Genomic DNA, 18,932 nt, shown 5'->3' with positions numbered 1-18,932 from the left:
ATATTCTGTGTTTCCCTCTCTCTCTGCCCCTCCCCTACTCTTGCTCTGTTTCCCTCACTCTTTCTCAAAAAATAAATAAACATTAAAATTTTTTTTAAAAAGATCAGTAAGGAAATAGAGGACTTGAGCAACACTATAAAACAAATATACCCAACAGATATACACAAAACCCTCTACCCAACAACAGCAGAATGTATACATGCAACATTCCCCAAGAGAGGCCATATATTTGTTGGTCCACAAAACAAATGTCAGTAAATTTGTAAAGATTTAAATTATACAAAGTATATTCTCCAACTGCAGTGGAATAAAAGTAAAAGTCAAAAACAGAAGTAATACAAAAACTCACAAAATTATGGAAATTAAACAGACTCTTAAGCAACTTCTTTGATTTTAAAGAAGTCAAATGAAATATTAGAAATACTTATCAACAAATGAAAACAAAACCATAACATACCAAAATTAATGGAATGTAGCAAAAGCAGTTTTCAGAGGGAAATTCATAGCTGTAAATACCTAGAGTTGAAAAAAGGAAAGATCTCAAATGAGTAACATAATTTTATACATTAAGGAAACCAAACTAAATTCCATCCTAGCAGAAGGAAGGCAATTATAAAAGTTAGAGTAGAGATAAGTGAAGTAGGGGATAGAAAAACAACAGAGAACATTGGTGAAACCAAAAGATAGTTCTTTGAAAAGATCCACAAAAGTGACAAACCTTTAGACTAAGGATAAAGACTCAAATTTCTAAAATCAGAAATGAAAGTGGGTACATTTCCATCGATCTTACAGAAATAACAAAGGATTATAAGAGAACACTATGAACAATTGTATGCTGACCAAATAGATAACCTGGATGAAATGGACAAATTCTTAGGAACACACAAACTATAAAACTGACTCAAAAAGAAATTTAAAATATCTCGAAGAGGGGCAAGATGGTGGAGAAGTAGGGAGCTCTGTAATTTTCACCTGCCCGCATCTATCAAACTAAGAATGACTGAAGCCACAATACTCTGATCTGCAAGAGTAGAGGGAAAATACAGAGTCCACATAAAAGACAGCCTCATAGGTGCCTGAGTGAGGGTGAACTGGGGAAGTAAAAACAGTCTGGGGCCAAGAGCCGAGAAGGAGAGTGAGCCCCTCCCGAGTGCAGAGCTGCAGAGAGACAAGGGGAAGAGAAAGAGAGACTGAAAATGCTCATCGAGTTGTCTCTAGAGAAGAGAAACACCTCAGCCTGGGACGGAGAGGGATACTATCATCCCACATATAACCGCTGGGTATGGGGAGAGAAATCCATCCCATTTAGCTGGAGCATTTTCCTTGGGCTTGATGTGTCAATTCCAGGCAGAGCCAGGAGAAATCTTCTCCCCAGTCTCCCCCCTACTCAGACCCAGCTAGGAAGCTGCCTGCCTGCAGGGCGATAGCATTAAAGTGCATGGACTAGGATTTGGAAACGAGGTGGGGATTGGAAAATACAACCTGACCCACCTGTGACACAGGGAGATCAGACTAAAAAAATTTGGCTTGCAATGCTTCGTTCGAGAAGGGCTTGGGGTGCCACCATTCTTCTCCCCACAACTACCAAGGCGGGGCCTCAGAGAGCAGCCCCTGAGACCTACCTACACCAAACCATGCCCCCCTGCACTGGAAAGCTGCCTTTTTCTTCTCCTGCTGCTGCTGCTGCTGCTGCTTCTTCTTCTTCTTCTTCTTCTTCTTCTGCTGCTGCTGCTGCTGCTGCTGCTGCTGCTGCTTCTTCTTCTTCTTCTTCTTCTTCTTCTTCTTCTTCTTCTTCTTCTTTTCTCCTTTCCCCTCTTGGAGTCCGGAAAAGACCAACATTGACGCACTGCAATGATTAGATCATTCTTGCTGTCCAGATATATTTTCCTTTATCTCATTCTTATCTCTCACCTTTGCTGGTTTAACACTTTTAGGCTGTCCTTTGTCTTTCATTGTTTCTGTCCCCCCCCCCTTTTATTTCTTTTCTTTTCTTTTTCTTTCCCCTTTTGGTTTGCTTCTTTGTTTGATCTGTCTGTGCACTTGGGTACTTTTGTTCCCTGCATGTTTGTCTCTTTTCGTTTTCGGGGCTACCTTAAGAAACAAGTCAAAGTACACATGGTGGAGAGGCCCAAATATCACTGAGTAGGGAAATAAAATAACAAAAGGCACAACAAGAGAAAGCAAGATACACTATTAAAAAAACACTTCCTGAATGGACAGGCCCTGGACAGTCAATGAGCCTCCTTTAATAGAGCAATACTAACAGGTGCACATTGCATACCAAGCTTTTAAAACTGACAAGAGACAGAAAGCTAGCCAAAATGACAAAATGAAAGAACTCTCCTTTAAAGAAATTCCAGGAAGAAGTCACACCCACAGAACTGCTCAAAAAAGACATAACTGAGCAAGAATATATAACAATTGCCATAAAATTAATCACTGGGTTTGAAAAAAAGCATAGAAGTCATCAGAGAAGCTATTGATACAAAGACTAGGGACCTTCAAATTAGCTGTGATGAGTTAAAAAATGCTATAAATGAGGTGCATAATAAAATGGAGGCGTCCACTGCATGGATTGACGAGGCAGAGAGGAGAATAGGTGAATTAGAAGACACAGTTAAAAAAAAAGAGGAAGCTGACAAAAAGAGTGAGAAATTGATCCAGGAGCACAAAAGGAGAATTCGAGACCTGAGTGATACAATTAAATGGAACAATATCCATATGGTAGGAATTCCTGAAGAAGAAGAAGAAGAAAAAGGAAAAGGTCCTGAAGGGGTGCTTGATCAAATTATAGTTGAGAATTTCCCCAATTTGGGTAGGAAATAGACAATGAAATCCAAGAGGCACAGAGAACTCCTCTCAGACATAACCTGAATCGACCTTTGGCACGACATATCATAGTGAAACTGACAAAATATAAAGATAGAATTCTGAAAGCACCTAGGATAAAAGGGCCCTAACATACAAAAGGAAACCTATCAGAGTTGTTACAGCCCTATCTACTGAAACTTGGCAGGCCAGAAAGGAATGGCAGGAAATGTTCAATGTGATGAACTGAAGAAACAAGCAGCCAAGAAGCCTTTATCCAGCAAGCCTGTCACTAAAAATAGAAGGAGAGATAAAGGTTTTTCCCAAATAAGTAAAAATTGAAAGAATTCATCACCACCAAACTTTCTACAAGAAATCCTAAGAGGGACTCTATGAGGGAAATGTTGCAAGGAATACATGGCACCAGAGACACCACTACAAGCATGAAACCTACAGAGAACAAAATGAATCAAAACCCATATTTTTTAATAATAACACTGGATGCTCCAATCAAATGACACAGGATAGCAAAATGTATAAAAAAACAAAATCCATCTATATTTGCTGTCTACAAGAGACTCACCTGAGACCTGAAGACACCTTTGGATTGAAAGTGAGGGGATGGAGAAATATCTATCATGCAGCTGGAAGTCAAAAGAAAGCCGGAGTAGTCATACTTATATCAGACAAACTGGACTTTAAAGTAAAGGCAGTAACAAAAGATGAAGAAGGACATTATATAATAATTAAAGGGTCTCTCCATCAGGAAGAGCTAACAATTATAAACATCTACGTGCTGAATTCGGGAGCACTCAAATACATAAAACAATCACAAACAGAAACAATCGTATTGATAAGAATGTGCCAATTGCAGGGGGTTTTAATACTCCGCTTACAGCAATGAATAGATCAACCAGACAGAAAATCTAAAGAAACAATGGACCTGAATGACACATTGAAACAGATGGAATTGACAAATATATTTAGAACTCTGCATCCTGAAGCTAGGGAATTCACTTTCTTCTCGAGTGCACATGGTACATTCTCCAAGACAGATCACATACTGGGTCATAAAGCAGCCATCCATAAATATAAATGAATCAAGATCATAGCGCACACACTTTCAGATCACAATGCTATGAAACTTGAAATCAATCCCAGGAAAAAGTCTGGAAAACCTCCAAAAACATGGAGGTTAAAAACCACCCTACTAAAGAATGATTGGACCAATCAGGCAATTAGAGAAGAAATTTAAAAATATATGGAAACAAATGAAAATGAAAATACAATTCAAACTCTCTGGGACGCTGAAAAGGCAGTACTAAGAGGAAAGTATATTGCAATACAGGCCTATTTCAACAAACTAAAAAAGGTGCAAATTCAAAATCTAACAGAGCACCTAAAGGAACTAGAAGGGGGGAAGCAAGAGCACCCCAAACCCAGCAGAAGAAGAGAAATAACAAAGATTAGGGCAGAAATAAACAGTATAGAATCCAAAAGTACAATTGAACAGTTCAATGAAACCAAGAGTTAGTTTTTTGAAAAAATAAACAAAATTGATAAACTTCTAGCCAGGCTCCATAGAAAGAAAAGAGAGAACACCCAAATAGACAAAATTATGAATGAAAATATATCTATTACAACTATTCCCTCAGAAATACAAGCAATCAGCAGGGATTACTATGAAAAATTAATGCCAACAAAGTGTACAACCTAGAATAAATGGACAAATTTCTAAACACACATGCACTACCAAAATTCAGATGGGAAAAGATAGAAAATCTGAGCAGACCCATAACCAGTGAAGAAATTGAATCCGTTATCAAAAATCTTCCAACGAATAAGATCCCGGGGCCAGATGGCTTCCTAGGGGAGTTATACCAGACAGTTAAAGCAGAGTTAATACCCATTCTTCTCAACCTATTCCAAAAAATAGAAATAGAAGGAAAACTTCCGGACTCATTCTAGAAAGCCAGCATCACTTTGATTCCCAAACCAGACAGAGATCCAACAAAAAAGAGAACTACAGGCCAATATCCTTAATGACTACAGATGCAAAAATCCTCAACAAGATACTAGCAAATCAAATTCAACAGCATATAAAAAGAATTATCCATCATGATCAAGTTGAGTTCCTGGGTTACAGGGCTGGTTCAATATTCTCAAATCAATCAATGTGATACATCACATTAACAAAAGAAAAGATAAAGACCATATGAAATTGTCAGTAGATGCAGAAAAAGCATTTGACAAAATACAGCATCCTTTCTTAATAAAAACCCTTGAGAAAGTTGGGATACAACAAACTTACTTAAACATCATAAAAGCCATTTATGAAAAGCCCACAGCTAATATCATCCTCAATGGGGAAAAACTGAGAGCTTTCCCCTGAGATCAAGAACACAACAAGGATGTCCACTCTCACCACTATTGTTTAACATAGTGCTGGAAGTCCTAGCATCAGCAATCAGACAACAAAAAGAAATAAAAGGCATCAGAATTGACAAAGAAGAAGTCAAACTGTCACTTTTTGCAGATGACATGATACTCTATATGGAAAACCCACTGACTCCACCAGAAGCCTTCTAGAACTGATCCATGAATTCAGTAAATTTGCAGGGTACAAAATCAATGTACAGAAATCAGCTGCATTCTTATACGCCAATAATGAAGCAACAAAAAGAGAAATCAAGAAACAGATCCCATTCACAATTGCACAAAAAACTATAAAATACCTAGGAATAAACCTAACCAAAGATGTAAAAGACCTGTATGATGAAAACTATAGAAAACTTATGAAAGAAATTGAAGAAGACACAAAGAAATGGAAAAACATTCCATGCTCTTAAATCAGAAGAATGAACATTGTTAAAATGTCATTATTACCCAAAGCAATCTACACATTCAATTCCCAATAAAAGTTGCACCAGAATTCTTTTCAAAGCTAGAACAAACTATCCTAAAATTCGTATGGAACCACATAAAACCCCCGAATAGACAAAGTAATATTGAAGAAGTAAACCAAAATGGGAGGCATCACAGTCCCAGACTTTAGCCTCTACTACAAAGCTGTCATCATCAAGACAGTATGGTATTGGCACAAAAGCAGACACACAGGGGGTATAGCTCAGGGGCAGAGCATTTGAACACACAAAAGCAGACACACAGACCAATGGAATAGAATAGAGAACCCAGAAATGGACCCACAAATGTATGGCCAATTAATCTTTGACAAAGCAGGAAAGAGTATCGAATGGAAAAAAGCCTCTTTAACAGGTGGTGCTGGGAGAACTGGACAGCACCATGCAGAAGAATGAAACTAGACCACTGTCTTAAACCATACACAAAAATAAACTCAAATGGATGAAGGACCTGAACATAGACAGGAAACCACCAAAATCCTCAAGGAGAAAGTAGGAAATAGCCTCCTTGACCTCAACTGCAGCAATTTCCTACTCGACACATCCCCAAAGGCAAGAGAATCAAGAGCAAAAATGAACTATTGGGACCTCATCAAGATAAAAAGCTTCTGCACTGCAAAGAAAACAATCAAGAAAAATAATAGGCAACTGACAGAATGGGAAAAGATAGTTACAAATGACATATCAGATAAAGGGCTAGTATCCAAAATCTACAAGGAACTCACCAAACTCCACACCCGAAAGATGAATAATCCAGTGAAGAAATGGGCAAAAGACATGGACAGACACTTCTCCAAAGAGGACATCCAGAGGGCCTACATACACATGAAACGATGCTTGGCATCACTCATCATCAGGGAAACACAAATCAAAACCACATTGAGATACCACCTCACGCTAAGAGTAGCTAAAATGAACAAATCAAGAGACTACAGATGCTGGCAAGGATATGGAGAAACGGGCACCCTCCTACACCATTGTTGGTGGGAATGTAAACTGGTGCAGCTGCTCTAGAAAACAGTGTGGAGGTTCCTCAAAAAACTATCAGTAGAACTCCCCTATGACCCAGCAATAGCACTGCCAGGGATTTACCCAAGGGATACAGAAGTGCTGATGCATAGGAGCACACGTACCCCAATGTTCATAGCAGCACTTTCTACAATAGCCAAATCATGGAAAGAGCCTAAATGTCCATCACCTGATGAATGGATCAAGAAGATGTGGTATATATACACAATGGAGTACTACATGGCAAAGAGAAAGAATGAAATCTGGCCATTTGTAGCAAAGTAGATGGACCTCAAGGGTGTCATGCTAAGTGAAATAAGTCAGGCAGAGAAGGACAGACCATATGTTTTCACTCATAGGTCTAACAGGAGAAACCTAACAGAGAACCATAGGGAGGGGAAGGGGGAAAGAGAGTTGGGGAGAGAGAGGGACATAAAACCTGAGAGACTATTGAATATTGAAAATGAACTGAGGGTTGAAGGGGGAGGGGGAAAGTGGAAGAGGGTGATGGTCATGGAGGAGGGCACTTGTGGGGAAGAGCACTGGGTGTTATATGGAAACCAACTTGACAATAAACTATAAATAAAAAAAGAAATTAAAAAATCTCAACAGACCTTTAATAAGTAAGGGTATTGGCTCGGCAATCAAAAATGTCACAAAAAACCAAAAAGCCCAAGATCAAATGGCTTCACTGGCAAATTCTATTAACCATTTAAAGAAGAATAACATTAGTCCTACCCTGAAATTTCTTTAAAAAAGAGACAGGAAAGGAACACTTCCTAGTCCATACTTGAGGCCAGCATTACCCTGGCACCAAAGCCAAAGACAGCAAAAGGAAAAAATACAGACCAATATCCCTTACGAATATAGACACGAAAATCTTCCATAGAATGCTAACCAACTAAATCCAGCAGTAAAACAAAAGGATTTTATACCATGGCCAAATGAGATTTACCCCAGGAATGTAAGACTGTTTTGCCATATAAAAATCAATCAATGTAATATTCCACATTAATAGAAAGAAGGGAGAACAAATGCTATCATCTCAGTTGATGCATAAAAAGCATTTGACTGAATCAAACACTTTTTTCATGGTAACACACACACACACACACACACACACCACAAACTAAGGAATAAAAGGGAACCACCTCAACCTGATAAAGGATATTTATGAAAACCCCACAGCTAACATCACACTCAGTGAAACACTGAAAGCTTTAGCTCTGGGATCTGGAACAAGACAAGGATGTCTCCTTTTACAACTTGCATTCAACATTGTACTGGAAATTCTGGCCAGAGCAGTTAGGCAGCAAAAAGAAAGAAAAGGCATCCACATTGGCAAGGAAGAAGTAAACCTATATTCTGAGATAATGTGATCTTATATAGAGAAAATCTTATAGAGAAAATGCACAAAATATCAGAGCTAATAATGATTTCAACAAAGCTCCAGGACACTACATCAACACACAATCATCAGTTATCTGCATTATCAATGAATAATCCAGAAGTGGAATTAAGAAAACAATTCCAGGGGCACCTAGGTGGCTCAGTCAATTGAGCGCACGACTTATGCTCAGGTCCTGATCTCACAGTTCATGAATTTGAGCCCTGGTCTGGCTCTGTGCTAACAGCATGGAGCCTGGAGCCTGCTTCAGGTTCTCTGTCTCCCTCTCTCTCTCAGCCCCTCCCCCACTTATCCTCTCTCCCTCTCCAAAATAAATAAACATTAAAAAAAATTTTAAGAACACAATTCCATTTACAATAGTATCCAAAAGAATAAGATACTTGGGAATAAATTTAAGCAGGAGGTGTAAAATTTGTATATTGAAAACCTCAAAACATTTCTGAAAGAAACTGAAGCAGACCTAAATAAATGGAAAGACATTTGTGTTCATGGATTGGAGACTTAATGTAGTTAAGATGGCAGCACTCCCCAAAACAATGTACAAATTTAATGCAATCTCACCAAAAGCCCAATGGCAAATCTGCAGAAATGGACAAATTCAGAGGAAAATGCAAGAGACTCTAAATAGCCAAAACAATCTTGAGAATAAAAAATAGTTGAATGACTTACACTTTGCAGCTTGATAACTTACGACAAATCAGCAGTGACCAGGACAGCATGGTACTTGCATAAGAACAGATAAATAGGTCAATGAAGTAAAACTGATAATCCAGAAGTAAAACCATTTACATGGAAAGATTTATATCATTAATCATTATGGAAATGCATATCAGCACTACAATGAGATACCACTTCACGCCCACTAGAGTGGCTATAGTAGAAAGAAAAAGGAAATAACAAGTATTGACAACAGATGGTCACATTGAGGTGGGTAGCTGGTTGCATTGAGGGGCAGACGGTCACATGGGAGAAGATGGTCACACTGAGGGGGGAGATGGTCACATGGGGGCAGATGGTCACACTGAGGAGGGAGATGGTCACATGGGAGAAGATGGTCGCACTGAGCGGGGAGACGGTCATACAGAGGACACACTGTGAGAAGCAAACGCACAAAAATCTGTTTACAATCTCGAGCAGTCGTTGTCTTAGGTAAACTTAAAAGCTCCATTTTGTGATTTTTTTTTTTACAATATTTACCCCACTGTCAGAACAGCACCATACCCCATTCAACAATTTTTGTAAAGTTACTGTTTTTGTTTGATATGATTCTCCTGCAAACCTAAGGACGAAAGAACCCACCTTGTGTGTGTTGTGGAATGAATACATGCTGGGAACATGGTGGCAGCACCTGGGCAGGATGTTGCGTCCTGGGCTTTAGGCGCCCTTTTCTCTGGCACTGTCTTGTTGAGCTGATTTAAATCGGAAGTCATGGTGGGGGGCACTTGTGGGGAGAAGCACTGGGTGTTACATGGAAACCAATTTGACAATAAACTATTAAATTTTTAAAAACTAAAAATAAATAAATAAATAAATAAATAACCCTGAAGTCCAGCGAGCTCTACTGGCTGCTCTCCCGAGTGACGTGCACGTAACCTCCAAAGCCTGTGAGTGTCTCCCTGAAATAACCAAATGACAATTCAGGTACGCTTCCATATTGATTGGACCTATTTTCCTATCTGTACAATTCTTACTATTAATAAATTAATGATCCAGTAGAACTCTGTAAGTCATCTACTTTTTTCTATTCTAAATAAAAATTATCGGAAGTTCAAGTAAATACAGCATCAAAGTCCCCATGAGTCTTCTACTGGGGTCACGTGGAATTGCTGTGGTATTTAGAACGCACACAGCTCCGACTCGGGTGGACTGTGTTGTAGAGCCGCCTCCTGTCGATGGGCAGATTTGTGATGAAGCAAATAGGTAAACATCAATCGCAGAATCTCGTGGTGTGCATGTGCTGGTGCTAAGTGTACAATTTAGCCAACTTGCCTCTGTGTTTGAGTATTTTCATAATAAAAAGTTGGGAAAATCCCTACTATATTATAGATATGCACAGCATGTGATTATCAACTTTAAATAACTTTATTCTCTCGGAGCCTTTCTTTAAAGATGTCAATAAAATTTATATATATATATATATAACACCCAGTGCTCATCCCAACAAGTGCCCTCCTTAATGCCCATCACTTGTTTAGTCCATCCCCCAACCCAAAACCCCTCTTGCACCCCCCCCCAGTTTGTGCTCTGTATTTAAGAGTCTCTTATGGTTTGCCTCCCTGTTTTTATCTTATAAAATCCTATTTCTTGAGAGAGAACTGTAACCATGTAAAGTAAACCATCTAAAAGTTTTCATGTAAAAATGCTTAATCACTTCCTTTCTTATTTTTAAAACAAGAGTGCTCTGCAGATAACTTTTATCTGAATATTAAGAACTTAAAATTGCTGAACCTTGAGGCCATAATGCCAAGTTAAGTAAGCCAGCCTCAAGAAGACAAATAGTGTTTGAGTACCCAGAGCAGTCAGAGTCACAGACAGAAAGTAGAATGGTGGCTGGGCTGCCAGGGGCCAATGGAGGGAGAATGGGGAGTTAGTGTTTAATGAATACAGAGTTTCAGTTTGGGAGAATGAGAAAGTTCTGAACATGGATGGGGGGAATGGTTGCCCAACAATGTGGATGTCCTCAATGTCACTGAATTGTATACTTAAAAATGGTTAAGACAGGGGCACCTTGGTGGCTCAGTCAGTTAAGTGTCTGACTTAGGCCCAGGTCTTGATCTTGTGCTTCGTGAGTCTGAGCCCCACATCGGGCTCTATGCAGACAGCTTAGAGCCTGGAGCCTGCTTCGGATTCTGTTTCTCCCTCTCTCCCTGTCCCTCTCCTATTTACCCTCTGTTTCTCTGTCTCTCTCAAATATAAGTAAATATTTAAAACATTTTTAAATTAAAACAGTAAATCTTTTGTATATTTTTCCATGATTAAAAATAATTTTTGAGAAGTTAGGGGACAAGAATGAGCACCCTTGAGAAGGTGATTACTCTTTTTCATTTCAGTGAAACTGCTCATAGTGTCAAGTAATTTCTGTATCTGGCCACTTCTTGTATTTTCCAGGAGGAAGACCTTCCTTCCATAGAACAGTTAGTCCATCAGATAGAAGATGAGGAAATTAACCTGAAGGAGAAGCCCAGGAAATACCTCAAAAGAGTTTTCCAGGAAAGCATCTACAGAGGGCTAGTGGAGAAGAGCATCCTTGACTACCTGCAGTATAATCGCTACCACCTGCCCATGTATGCTTGGCCAGGCATCGTTTAGTGCGTGTCCATGCTCTCCACTTTATTGTTTTCACACATGTAGTTCCTGGAAGTGCTTAGTATAAATGGGAAACCACTCTGAAACCTGGCTTGACAACCAACTGTAGTTTGCTATGGCTCCAGTAGATGGCGCATGGCCGTGGGTCTCTATTCTGGGGCAGAGTATCAGTTCCAGCGAAGAATAATCCATTTCAGCAATAAAATGAGATGAACTGTATTAAACTTGTTCTTATGTTCGGTGTGAATCTGATAGATTTCCTGAAACGCCCTGCTGCCAGTTTTGTTAGTTCCTCACCTGTTTACCCAGTAATAGTCTTGGGCGATAAAAAAGAAAACCATGTGCCCAGAATGGAAAATAGGTAAAACAGACGATGAGAAATTAGCTCTGTAATCCAACATCACAAGAACTGGTTGCCTAGGCAAATTTATGTAAACTTTGAAAATGAGGCAGCTGCTATCAAAATTTCTGTATTTTAATGTTGTAGATTATGAGGGAAAAAAACCTCAAAGATCAACACACGGGCTCACACGGAGGTTTTAGTTTAGAAAATAGTAGAGCAAAATCAGTCTAGTTCATTTCCTTTGCCCCTTAGCACTGTTGCTTTGTGCTGGAGCCTCTGGTACATGTCACCAGTAATAAATAAATTTAAAGCAAATTTCGTGCCTACTAGAAAACATATGGATGCAGGAACAACAATGGTTTTTATTTATTTGGATCTCTTTTAATAGATAGTGTGACACAACTCATGACTGGATTTTTTTTATCAACAGGCTTTGAAATTGTTTTTCATGGACACAAGTCCAGTTTTTCATTTTTTAAAATTTCTGTAAACATTTAGCATGAGTTGGCACACTCAACAGGGTCACACAGCTATCCGGAAGAAGAGTCATAGTTGGTGTTACAGCATTGTATAGAAGTGTCAAACTGGCACTTCGCAAAAAAAAACTGTTCCAGAGCACTAGATTCTTGATTTTTCCGAGGCAGGCAAAAGCAAGCAATAAATTCCACTAATTCCTTCACACGTATGTTTTACACAAATGCAGGGGTCATTTGAGGGAGGCCCAGCTTCGGCCATGTGCTAGAAACTATGTGACCGGAATGAAGAACAATCCCCACCAGTTCACCCTGCAAACTGCAAACCCAGCACACAGGAACCGTATTTCAGGGGCTGGCAAATAAGTCAGCTTGTGAATCTACCCCCCACCCCCTTCAGGGGCCCCCTTCCCCTAGAGGTCCTAGGTCAACTTCATGAGCAAATGGAGTGAGTTTCTGTGACAGGCCCTGGGACCCTTGGGTGGAGATGAACAGAAAAACCTCAAAGGATCAACAGTTAGGATTTCTGAGACCCACTGTTACCATTAAAAGGCTTCTAATCACATAAACCTGACCCTAAATGGTAATGCCAACCTTAATATTGAATCATGCATACACGTGGTAGTTAAGTTTTCCTTTGCTGCTTTTTTTTTTTAATATATAGAGTAGGCTTGGACTACTTCTTATGGCGGATTTGCAAATGTCCAGAATGGGTTTTAGTTTACAAAACATATGATGAAGTCATTCTCACTATGGTCCTGTGTTCACAAAGTGAGTAATTTCCTGAATCTCAGCAGGAACTTCAGCCTCTATGTGCAGACTTCAGGATTTTACCATGGAGGGACACCTTTTGTAGGAGTTAGAGGATCCAGGGGTCACTGATTTAGGCTTGAAATTGGCTGTGTTAAGGGCTTTGGGAGAATAATGATATTTACTCCTCATAGACGGTAAGGCCTGGCAAAATAGAAAGGGCTTCAGAGAGAACAAGATTCAGACTTCTGTCTGTGTGAGCATAGGTCCTGTAGAGACAAGTGAATGCGTGAAGTCCCTACATATTTCAGCATTTGTTGTCAAGCCGGGACGTCTTAGGCTGGCAGGCTGATCTTGAAATTCTATAGTTTTGAACAAAGAATAGTGACAAGAAAACACTGGAGTTAATTTCCCCAAGTTTTATTACCACAAATCATACGCAAGGACCATGCTTTGCAGATGCCTCTAATGATTCTATGTGGGTTTATGACAGAGTGTGCCCACCCCCTTTCTGAAAATGGCTCCTTATATGCAAATATCAGAGGAAGGCCAAAGAAAAAGAAAAGATGAGGTGATTGAGGGAAGGGAGCACTGCAAGGAGGAGAGAATGTAAAGCCAGTCAGTCAATATTTACCATTAGAAGAGAGAGGGAGAGCACGTGAGCACGCTGCACCGGGTGAGGGAGTGTGAGCCAAGAAGCAGGGAGAGGGGCTCGAAAGTGGCCACGTGTGAGGAGCTGTTGATTGTTTTCTGGTCGAGAGAAGAGGTGATGATAAGGCTGGGGTGCGGGGCGCCGCGCCGGGGACGGGGCAGCGAGCCGGCAGCTGTATGCTAATGCTCGCAGAAACCAAGCCTCCGCATTCCCCATTAAAGCCGGCGGCCAGGAGGCCACACATCACTGAACAAATAGGCTCTCTCTAGACAAATAAAATAACACACGTTGGCCTGCGGGGAAGGGGGAGAACCAGAGGGGAAGAAGAGTGGGGGGGGGGGAGGGAAAAGAGAAGGGGAGAGAAGAGCCGGGAAGAAGGACGGACTGACGGGACAACGGGAGGAGAGAGGTGGAGAGAGAAAGATTGAGAGAGAGACAGAAAGACAGACAGATACACACACACACACACACACACACACACACACACACACACAGAGAGACGGAGAGGGAGAGGGAGAGGGAGAGAGAGAGAGAGAAGGGGGCGGATAAGAGCCGCAGGGAGAGAGCGAGGAGAAAGAAGGAGATAGTCTAAGAGAGAGAGAGTCTGAGGGTAGTGAGACTGAGAGTGGGGAGGCGGGAGGCGGGGTGGGGGGGCGCGGGGGCTAGAGCTGAGATGCTGGATGGAGACTGGAGGCCGGGGTGGGGAAAGAGGGAAGGGGAGGAAAGGGGGAACAGGAGGGACTGGGGTGGAACAGAGGAAGAGAGAAGCCTGAGGTAGTTGTCACCGGGAGCGAGAGGCGGGGAGGGGAGGACTAGTGGGCGAAGGGAATGAACACTTACACCCAAACCCCAAAGCAGCCACAAGAAAGGGGGAACTGAGGCCAACGCAAGTGTGCGCCCCTTCTGGCCCCCAGGGACCTGGCCACTTCTTGGTCTCCCATGGGGCGGGCGCCGAGGAGGAGAATTGGAGTTCGGTGGCCTTTCCGGTCAGTTTTTGGCTGGGGTCGCGTCGCTGCCTCTTCTGAGACCGCGGCGCGCGGGGAGCCAGGCCGCGGCTTCACAGGTGCAAGCAGTCCCTAATGCGCCCCACGTCCAGGGTCATCCTGGTGTGTTCAGTGTCATCCCAGTCCTAACTTGCACGATTCTCTACTCACGGCTTACCCACGTTTTATGGTTTCATCTTTCCCAGCTTTTGCCAACACCACCCTTCCAGCCGCGGGGCCCGGGAGCCTTCTGCCTCTCTCCCCCCCACCCCAGGATCCCACCCGAGGCAAAAAACAAACAGCCCCGAGGGCACTTCACGGAGCGCGCAGTGGCCCCGACAGCACACTTGGGAGGATAAAAGAGGCGGCAGCCACCCCGTCGGCCCCCGGCCGAATAATGGGGGCGCAGCAGATTGCCAGGGGCACTCGAAACTCGAGGGGAGGGAAATACTTGAGCGCGGTCCCTCCCCGCGCCCTGCGGATGGCGCAGCCTCGCGGATTCTCCCTTGTTCGCTCTCTTTCATGCACTCTCCTTTTGTGTGGAATTATTTAAACGAGAGATCCAAGGCAGCTTTATGCTAATGTGCCGAACAAAGGCGACGGCCCGCGGGCGGGGGCCCGGAAGGTGCCTGGAGGCCGGACCGGGCCGGGCGGGGCGGCGAGCGGGCGGGTTGCGCGTGTCTCTCGCGTGCCCCTGGGACTGACACAGCAACCCCTCATTCCTGCGAACACAAAGCCTCTCCTCGGCTCGGGCCCCCGAGCTCGCCCCGCGCGCAGGGGCGCGGGCCCCTGCGACACCTGACAGCGGGCTGGGCGGCGGTACCGCGCTGCTGCGGCCCGAGAGCTGCTCCGGGTCTGGGAGGGCCCGGGGGTGGGGCTTCTGTGAGTCCAGGAGAGGGGTCCACAGCTGAGTGGAGATGGCAGTGTTCGGGAGCCTTCTCAGCCCCCTCTCGCCCCTCAGAGTGTCTCTAAATGAGCCACGCCGGTGAGACTGCGGACCCTCCTGTCTTCACCTCCCTGGAGCTCAGGGACTGCCTGGACTCTTCGACACCCCATGGGGCAATTCCTAGGCTCAAATACCCCTCTTTGGCGCCTATGTCCAAGCTTCGCGCTTTCGAGATTCTCCCCGGAGCTAGACTCGAACTGAGGTTCACAGAGAACCCCGGCGTGCTCCCAGACAGCTACCTGGGACAGGAGGACAAAAAAATGAATGAATGAATGAATGAATGAATGAATGAATGAATGAATGAATGAATGAGACCGCCTGTGGCCTCCAGCTCCGCCGTCAAAGGAAGAATCCACAACGGGGTCTGCAAGGACGAGAAGCCAGGTGGCTGAGGAATTTTTCCAAAGTGCCGGCCAGGACAGACCCCACAAGAAGGGGAGGAGTCACCTGAGGCCTAGGAAGGACACTCCAGGGGACCTGCCTTGGATCCCAGTGCTCGCAGACTCCCGTGAAGCTCCTCTTGCCGGAGGCAAAGCAGCGCTCAGTGTTTCCCCGACCCAATTCCACGCGGCTCCCACTCGGAATCGCAGTGAGTTGCGTAAAGGCCGCTCGCCGAGGCTCTGTGTGGTGGCGCTTTGCTCTTCCCAGAAGACAACAAATGGTCTCGACTCGAAGTCCCCATCCCTGCAGGAGCGCAGATTTTGAGAAATGTGATCACTCAGAAGAGAACGGAAATTTAAGGACGAGGTGCATGACTGTACCTACTTGGAGGTTGCTGGTGTGTGCGTGCCTGCGCTCAGCCTAATTCTTCCCTAGCCCTGAGTTATGAAATTTGTTTCTAATTCTAGTACCTTTCAAATTTCCATTTATTTTGGCCGTACTCGTCCGAAAGAAGATTTTATTTTCGTTGGCAGGACTAAAAACCACAAATTAAGCAAAAGAACTATTGAATCTCAGTATCTCAATAGATTCAGAACCCGTTTGAATTCCCTGCATTCAAACCGGGGTCTTGTTTTGGTTTGGCTCCCCCCACCCCCCCGCCCCACACCCTCCTTACAATTATGGGTGTTGTTATTTTTAAAGGATTCACAAGGTGACTAACTCTCCCTGTTATCTGTTGAATGAAAGCAGTGTTACACATGCAAGACCAAATACCCTGCAGTCAGTTGCGGATGGCAGGCGGAGCCCCCACCCTTTTATTCCACAATCCAGATGGGATTCGTGATTAGAAAATAAAATTGGCCAAAGCTGTCCCGGAATCCCCCTCCTACTTCTAATTTCATCAGCAGTATTAATCAGCGCTCAAAAGAGCAAGGAAATAACATCAGTTACTTTTAGATTGAACCATATTTATAATTTTCAGATAAATACATTTTAGAATTCCCAACTTTTTTGAGGGCTAGCATTTACCACAGTTAGCAATTGTAAAACGAGGGTAAGAGCTTTCAAAATATATTCCATGATATGTATGTATTCTTATTTTAGTCTGAGTTTAAAAAAAATCACAAACAAAAAATCATAAACATCGTTCCTTTTGATTAACCAACTTGATTAACCCTTTGATTAAGCCTAACAATTGTTCTCATTACAATTTCTTACTCCAGTGGGAAAAAAGAAAAGAAAGGGGGGGGGAGGGAGGAAGGAGGAAGGGAGGGAGGGAAGGAAGGAAGGAAGGAAGGAAGGAAGGAAGGAAGGAAGGAAGGAAGGAAGGAAGGAAGGAAGGAAGGAATCTGCTTAATTTCCCCGTCAGTGTATTTTCAGAGGGAAAAATCCAGACACCATTAAATACCTTCAGTGTCATTAAGCATAAGCAAAACAGTATAATCTATCTAGGTGCACAGAGCTTTCCAGAAAAATGCCCGTTTCCTTCTCTATCAATAAACTGACATTTTCCTCACAATATAATGCCATTTTCTGTGGCTTTGCTATTTGTTCCCTAAGCGATGGGTGATCAGGCCCTCTAGGCACTCTTGGGGTTCTGCCCCTGTCCTCCGAAGATTCTGTCTTTTGTGTTTCCTTGGGGCTGGGCAGAGAAGAGGATGAAGGCAAAGGGCCCCGGTCTGGGTCCAAACCGGGCGGCAGGGGTGGTGGGTAGGGATTTGTGAGTGTGTGGATCTTCACTGTCGTCTCTCGGTGGTAAGGGGGGAGGCCACTTGTCCTCTCTGAGGCTGCAGCCTGCCTCTGAGGACAGATTGCCCCTACCTCCCCCCGGCCGGCAGCACGCGTCTCTTTTGCGTCCAGATTGGCCGCGACCGGCGCTCAATAGCGGGAGGTTAATTTCCTTCACAAAGGTGAAGGGGGCACAGCTCGGGGGGGGGGGGCCGCGCCCAGACAGGCGGCCCCTTTATTCCGCTGCGCCTTGATTGGAGCCCTTGATTTAGCATCTGATGTCAGCCGGCAGACAAAATGCCCGCTCCGAATGAAAATGCATGAGGCGGCGCAGGGAGAGCGGAAACCAACTTCAGTGGGGCGCACGCGGCAGACCGCGCGTTTCGGCCTTTCGCCAACTCCTTCCGAATCAACCCAGCCCTGCTCCTCGCGGAGGCTCAGAGCGGCCTCGGCTGGGCTTCTCTAAGGATGCCAATCTTTGAGCCTCGGAGAACTTAAAAAAAAAAAAAAAAAGTTCAGAAATTCAAGTACCTTTTGGAAGCCAGCCCAACTTGCCCCCAAACCCCCGCCTCCGTCCCGCCCCAGGGTCGCGTCTGCTGGTGATTAAAGAAGTGCGGTGCCAACTGTTTATGAAAGTCGAGATAAAACCGTGCACGCGGGCGCACGGAGGCCTTGGATACAGACACCGCCCTCGGTTGCAGCCATAAGACGAGAACCTCTACCTAAGTTTGGAACCCCAGGGTCGCATTTTCGCTTGGGTCCTGGGTCCCGTGGCCCACCCGCCCGAGGCTCTTGGTCGCCCAAGCTTTGCTATTTTCGATTTTTTATTATTTCCCAAACACCAGGCGGAGTCCCTGCGCCTCCCCCGACCCTTCTCCCGCCCCAGCAGCCGCACTCAGATCTCCCCCGCGCCTGCTGCTGCCCACCGCCGCCCCTACCCAATCAGCGCGCACAACTTCCCCCTCCGCTCCGGCTCGCGGATTGAACCCTCCTGACATATTTGGGGCCATTCTTCTCCTTTGTTGCTATTTTGCTCGCGACCCGCGGGTAATCCCCGCGCGGGAGGGGGGCGTGCATTGTCGTGCTGATGGACGGGCCCATTTGGCGGCTCCGCGCCCCCCGGAGGAGAGACACAAAGCCCAGGCACGTGCGCCTCCCCATAGAGGAGCAGCAGACCGTGAAGGGAGGCGGGGCCGGGCGTGTGCCTGGGCCGGGCGGGGCGGTG

At 44.2% G+C, this 18,932-nt stretch overlaps 2 protein-coding genes across 2 annotated transcripts in view; both read left to right on the top strand.

Annotated features, from left to right (window-relative positions):
- CFAP61 (cilia and flagella associated protein 61) overlaps positions 1-11,670 on the top strand; it is a 278,328-nt gene extending 266,658 nt beyond the window's left edge. The window contains exon 27 of the mRNA XM_029918146.1: positions 11,254-11,670. Coding sequence (XP_029774006.1) covers positions 11,254-11,454 — 201 coding nt within the window. The 3' untranslated portion in view covers positions 11,455-11,670. The remainder of the gene's footprint in view (positions 1-11,253) is intronic.
- Positions 11,671-18,794: 7,124 nt separating this feature from the next.
- Positions 18,795-18,932, top strand: part of INSM1 (INSM transcriptional repressor 1) — a 2,279-nt gene continuing 2,141 nt past the window's right edge. Inside the window, exon 1 of the mRNA XM_029917913.1 lies at positions 18,795-18,929. Coding sequence (XP_029773773.1) covers positions 18,795-18,929 — 135 coding nt within the window. The remainder of the gene's footprint in view (positions 18,930-18,932) is intronic.

This window comes from Suricata suricatta, chromosome 12 (genome assembly GCF_006229205.1).
Source record: "Suricata suricatta isolate VVHF042 chromosome 12, meerkat_22Aug2017_6uvM2_HiC, whole genome shotgun sequence".
Taxonomy (NCBI): domain Eukaryota; kingdom Metazoa; phylum Chordata; class Mammalia; order Carnivora; family Herpestidae; genus Suricata; species Suricata suricatta.
Note: the sequence above shows the minus strand (reverse complement) of the source record. Positions and strands in the feature narration are given on the sequence as shown.